The 6,345-nt window shown below is 43.3% G+C and overlaps 1 protein-coding gene across 3 annotated transcripts in view; it reads left to right on the top strand.

Annotated features, from left to right (window-relative positions):
* Positions 1 to 916: 916 nt before the first annotated feature.
* Klhl7 (kelch like family member 7) overlaps positions 917 to 6,345 on the top strand; it is a 48,403-nt gene continuing 42,974 nt past the window's right edge. Inside the window, exons 1-2 of one of the 3 annotated variants that reach the window (XM_052173046.1) lie at positions 1,124 to 1,211; positions 1,650 to 1,743. In XM_052173046.1, the coding sequence (XP_052029006.1) occupies positions 1,693 to 1,743 (51 nt within the window). In that variant the 5' untranslated portion in view covers positions 1,124 to 1,211; positions 1,650 to 1,692. Of the gene's footprint in view, positions 1,212 to 1,537; positions 1,744 to 6,345 lie in introns of all 3 variants that reach the window. The other 2 variants (XM_052173045.1, XM_052173044.1) reach the window with 2 other exon arrangements.

The following is a 6,345-nucleotide window of genomic DNA, read 5'->3' as shown; positions in this document are numbered from 1 at the left end:
TATCTAATCTCTTTTATAAAGAAATTTATAAAGAAACATACTGACTAGGACACGTTTAATTTCTTTTTAGGTTATTGCTGATCTGATGTGGCTTAGAATAATTTAATTTTCTTTTAAGCAGTTATTGTTTTAGACCAACAGCAGTCTAGATAATTTTTACATAAAACTTCTCTGTTCAGTCCTTCATGGCTGAGGCTATGTAGAAAGTATTCATTATTAGAAATAACAACTTCAGGCAGTCCTATTCCTAAACAGCAAAATAAAAAACCTCTAGTTATGAACATGTTTCTGTGAGTTCTAGGATTGAGTTCTGTGTTCCAGTAGAACTCCCTGGGAAGCCTCACTGAAGCTGGCTGGAACTGACACCTGATCTCTAGGTTTTTTGTTTTTTGTTTGTTTTTCCAGACAGGGTTTCTCTCAAAGGTCCACCACCCTCTGTGTCCACCACTACCACCATCCACCAGATCTCTGTTTTAATGAGAAAGATAGCCTACTAAACAGGCAGGCATGTCACGCTAAGGAGAAATCGATAGGACAATGGTTTTGCTTTCTGAATCCCAAACAAGTAATTCTTGTGCTCATCCTAAACAACCCTTTTGCCTTGCAGTATGCAATTTTACTGAGTGCCTACAATGAGCTCTAGTCTGACAAGGCAGTGAAAAACTGACCCTGTTATCAGGTAGCTTACGTCATGGGGAGACGTTTTAGTTTGTTCTATCATATGATTATCCAAAATAGATGACCACGAAATCTAAACCTGGGAACTCGGCCTTTGGTAGAAGAAAGGCACGCGTGAACTCGGATCAGGCCGGGGTACCCACGGTCCACAACGCCGCTTCGCGCAACGCAGCCAGTTGCTAGGACGTCGCGAGGCTGTGACGCACTGCCCCGCCCCTCCTCCTTAGCTCACGCCCCCGACCCAGTGCGCATGCTTGGGACTCCCTCCGCTTGTAACCGTGGCCGAGTTGGCTTCGTCTCGTCCTCCCTCGGCGCTCCTGCAGCTCCTCTCGCTCCGCCGCCAAAGCCGTGCTCCCGACTGTCGCGTGTGGCGGGCAAGCCGTCGCCGCGAACCCGCGGAGGGCAAAGAGAAGATGGCCACCTCTGGCGTGGAAAAGAGTAGCAAGAAGAAAACCGAGAAGAAACTTGCGGCTCGCGAAGAAGCCAAGCTGCTGGCGGGGTTCATGGGCGTCATGAACAACATGAGGAAACAGGTGCGGGCGGGGCGGAACGGGGCGGGGCGGAGCGGAGCGGAGCGGAGCGGAGCGGAGCGGGGGCGGAGGGCAGGGGCCCGGCGCCTCGGACGACGGCCTGCTCCGCCACGGGGCTTCCGAGGCCCGCTCGGCGGGGACTCCTGGGGCGGGCGGGGGGCCTCCGGGGCGGTTGTGTAACCGGTCTCCTCCAGTTCTCCGTGAGGCCTAGAGCCTTCCGTTACGTGCGGTGTCATCTGGAGCTCTCGGAGGGAGGCTTCCCGCCCCGCCGCCCGGTCGGTCACCCAAGTGGCACTAGTTGACGAATCATCCCATACCTGCTCATTTAGGGCGACACCAGTCACCAGTAAACAGCCGTTTTTTAAGGGCTCTGGTGCCACTGTCACCAAGAGGATCTCTTTGTGCTGTTTTTGATTTTGCCGTGTATTCGAGAAACCGCAGCCTTTGGTTGGAAGGTGGGTTAACGGAAAGGCACGGTCTAACGATGGCGACAGTAGATGTCTTAGTTGACGAGATGATAACCTCCAATAGACCGGTAAGCAGGGGCGACGCCGCTTGGTTGGTTTTTGGTTTCATGAGCTTTACTTGGTAGAGAACACATTAGGGATTCTGGGGATGTTTGTCAGTGTGTTGACTCTGAAATCTGTTTTTCAAGAGGACAAAGCCCTACATAAACCTGAGTGATTGAAAAAACCCAATTCGCCTTTCTGGCGCTTTTGCTGAGTGTATGGGCAGCAGAAGAATCTTGAGATTTATTTCGGAAGATACCAGCTCCTGATTTCTTCAAGCAAACACTGGTCGCAGCAGTCTTCCCTTTGTTCACAAGCTGGCACACTGCTCTTGTTGCAGTGGACACTGTGTTCTCAATGCCGATATCTTTAATGTCGTTTATGCTGAAATAGCTATAAATGGCTGGCCTCGTTATTAAAATGTATCTCTTTCGTATTCGTGTTCTTTTTGTGTAACCTTTTTGAGATCTACAGAATTGATGATTTGAGATTGCAGGTGTCTTTGATGTGTACCTGTAGTGGTAATTAAATCGAGCTGACTGGTGCTTAAATGTGTTTAAGCTCATTCTGGTGTACTCCTACTACCCCAAACCTTGTCATCCGTAGACTGGAGCTTTGTAAAGCATTACCTCATTCCTTAGATAGGCTGAAACAAAGTCACAGCATCAGGTGTTACCAGAAGATTGTCTGAACCTGCATGTTGTTTAGTTCTTTGATTTTAAAATTAATTCATATTTCTTAGACTTGGCTTTAGAATATTGTGACAGCTTTTTTGTTGTTAAAATAGAACTACAGCTAGGAGAGGAAAAATCAAGGTTATGCTACTGAATACAAAGAAGAATTTGGATACTTGGTAAGCACCCTGGGATCTGACCCCTCTACTGTGGCTAATTTAATCTGTGTGATGTTTTCTCATCATTGACTTGGGTGTATTTCAGACTCCTGTAGCATTTTTATCAACTTGGTGGATTCCTGCATTTTAAAAAGATGCCTAGTACCATTTTGTATTGATTTACATTGTTTTGTTGAGTTATTATAGACTCCTATATCATTTTAATCACCTTAATTGATTCCTGCATCTTTGTCTTATGGTTTCTTTGCCGGATTCAGATGCTTGCTGAGGCTGGAACACGATGGATCCCTTATTCTAAACATTTCACCGTGGTCCTTTCTTGCTTAATCTTATCTGTTCTGGAACTCAGTCTATAGACCAGGCTGGCCTTGAACTCAGCTCTGCCTGCCTCTACCTCCTGAGTGCTGGGATTGATTAAAAGTGTGTACCATTGTGTCTGGCCCTAAACTTTTCACAAGTTGAAAGATTGTTTTGCCCCAAGGTCACCATTCCCTATATTACATTTAGAATTAGGCTCTTTAAACTTTTCATCTCCTTGAGAACAAGGACCATTCCACTTACTGGTGCTCTTTCTCCCCACTGTACATTTTGTATCTTTTCCTTGCTCATCTTTCTTTTTATTATAGATCTATCTAAAAATGACTCTGATAACCACACGGGGAATAGGCTATTTTGAAATTTCTGCCAAAGCTGTTAATCTATAACCTTCCAAATTAGCCTCAGGCAGATTTCTGGACAAGGGTAGAAAGCAACTACAATCTTCACCAAAATACCAAAAGCATTGTCTCTAGCCCACATACTAATAATCTTCTCTGGAACCATTTGAACCAGCCCGCCACCCCATTCATCTACTGTTTAACATTTCTTTCTAGTATGGCTCATTAAGACCTGAAAACATTCAACTGCTTTCCTAATCCCAAGTCCCAAAACACCATGGCCAAGGCACCTCTTATAAAGGAAAACATTAATTAGGACTGGCGCACAGATTTCAGAAGTTTAGTTCATTGTCACCATGGCGGGAAGCATGGCAGCGTGCATGCAGACATGGTGCTGGAAGAGGTAGCTGAGAAGTTTGCATGGATCGGCAGGCAGTAGAAAAAAAGACACTGGGACTGGCTTGAGCATTTGAAACTTCTAAGCCCACCCCGTAATGACATACTTCCTCCAGGAAGGCCACACCTCCTAATAGTGCCACCCCTTATGGGCCTATGTGGGCCATTTTCATGCAAATCACATTTTTAAAAAAGATGTGTAGAAGTGTTGATTGTACAGTGTTGCTCCTGGCACAGGGAAGATTTAACTGTACAGAGTGACGGCTGGCCAGCTGAGAGGAGAGGCTGAAGCAGGAGCTGAGGAAGAGCTGAGGAAGCTCTTAGTCTTTGGTAAATACTTTGTAGCTCAAATTTGTGTCATATTTTGTTTCATTTTTAACCTCTTTATTGCCCATGTAGGTAATGAGTGCTTGGATGACAAGGGCACCCCACATATACCCTGAAACATTCTTTTAAGATTTCAGAACAGGCTGAAATTAGCACACCACAATTCCAGTCCCTACCCTACCTACTAATTTGTTTATGGATTTAGGTAGCACAATTTAGGTCATTTCTTTTATGTACTGCTATGAGGCCATTATTTTGTTGCTCTAACAAAATAATCAGAGATTAGTAATTATGAAGAAAACAGAATTATTTAGTTTTTGATTTTGAAGGTCCAAGACATTACCAATATCTGTTCAACATCTGTTGGGGACCATGTAGTGCACCATGAAAATAAAGGAATCGCTTTGTGTGGAAGCAAGGCATGCTTATTAGAGAAGAACTGAGACTGGGGGAAGTGACAGGTGTTCTTATAAAAATCCACTCATACAATGAGTTTTTAAAGAATGTTGTCTAGTAGATAGTACACATGGCTGTGTAGACAGTGCATAGTACACATGGCTGCATAGACAGAGGATAGTACACATGACTGCATAGACAGTGGATAGTACACATGACTGCATAGACAGAGGATAGTACACATGGCTGCATAGTGCATAGTACACATGGCTGTATAGACAGAGGATAGTACACATGGCTGCATAGACAGTGGATAGTATACATGGCTGTATAGACAGTGGATAGTACACATGACTGCATAGACAGAGGATAGTACACATGGCTACATAGACAGAGGATAGTACACATGGCTTTGTAGACAGGATAGTACACATGACTGTATAGACAGTGGATAGTACACATGACTGCATAGACAGGATAGTACACATGACTGCATAGACAGAGGATAGTACACATGACTGCATAGACAGTGGATAGTACACATGGCTGTATAGACAGTGGATAGTACACATGACTGTATAGACAGGATAGTACACATGACTGTATAGACAGAGGATAGTACACATGACTGTATAGACAGTGCATTGTACACATGACTGCATAGACAGTGGATAGTACACATGACTGCATAGACAGAGGATAGTACACATGACTGTATAGACAGTGGATAGTACACATGACTGTATAGACAGAGGATAGTACACATGACTGCATAGAGAGAGGATAGTACACATGACTGTATAGACAGGATAGTACACATGACTGCATAGACAGAAGATAGTACACATGACTGTATAGACAGTGGATAGTACACATGACTATAGACAGTGGATAGTACACATGGCTGTATAGACAGAGGATAGTACACATGACTGTATAGACAGTGAATAGTACACATGGCTGTATAGACAGTGGATAGTACACATGACTATATAGACTGCATTGTACACATGGCTGCATAGACAGTGGATAGTACACATGCTGCAGGTACCTTCAGGGGATCAGGTCCCCTGCACCTGAAGTTATAGGCATAAAATAACCAACATGGTGCTAAAACCAAACTCAGGTCCTCTGCAAGAGCAGTATGAGCTCTTAACCACTGAGCCATCTCTCCAGCCCCTAGGTCACTCTTACAGGAACCATATTGCGCTCCTGAATCCCTTAATATTTCATTACCTCTTAAAGGGCTGCCTTTTTCCCATTGTCTAATTACCAGTGTATGTAACTTTCAGCACCAGCTTAGGTACAGACAGACTGTAGAAGTAGCATTCTGTGGAGACAGCAGTCTTGGTTTTTTGGGGTTTGTGCTTTTTCTTTCATCATCCTGGTCATTTCTGTCTATTTTTAAAGTGAACTTTCTGATAAAGTGTTAAGTTTTACAGATCTGAAACTCAGTAATTATAAAGTGAATACATTCCTAATAATAGGACTAAAATGTGACCAGTACAAAAAAAGAAAAGGTTTCTTGTGCCTTCACAATTGCTTTCTCCCACAATAATTACCATTATTTTATGACTTTATTTTTATAAATAAACATAGAATCATGCAGTGCATACTTGGGTTTATTTTGTTTCCATTTTTTCTTTTATACCTCACTGGAGATTAAACCCAGGGCCTTGTACATGCTGAGCAAGCACTATACCACACTGAAGTATGCAAATGCCAAGGAGGGAAGTTACTGAGTTATTACAGAGAGGATACCACATTCAGTTTTAGCACACAGTTCTCAAATCTTCCAACATAATTGTGCCAAATGTGTACTTCTGACAGCTTGGCAGTAATGGCATTTGTTACTTTAGCTCTTCTAATGAGTGAACAGTGGCATCTTATTTAATTAGAGTGCCATTTGATTTTCCTAACCTTTTGTTGTGATTAATTTCATTAAATAATATGAGAAGGCTCTACAAGGCTGGATCATAATCACTGTTATTCATATATAG

Source organism: Apodemus sylvaticus, chromosome 2 (assembly GCF_947179515.1).
Source record: "Apodemus sylvaticus chromosome 2, mApoSyl1.1, whole genome shotgun sequence".
NCBI lineage: Eukaryota > Metazoa > Chordata > Mammalia > Rodentia > Muridae > Apodemus > Apodemus sylvaticus.
This window is presented reverse-complemented; position numbering and strand designations above follow the sequence as displayed.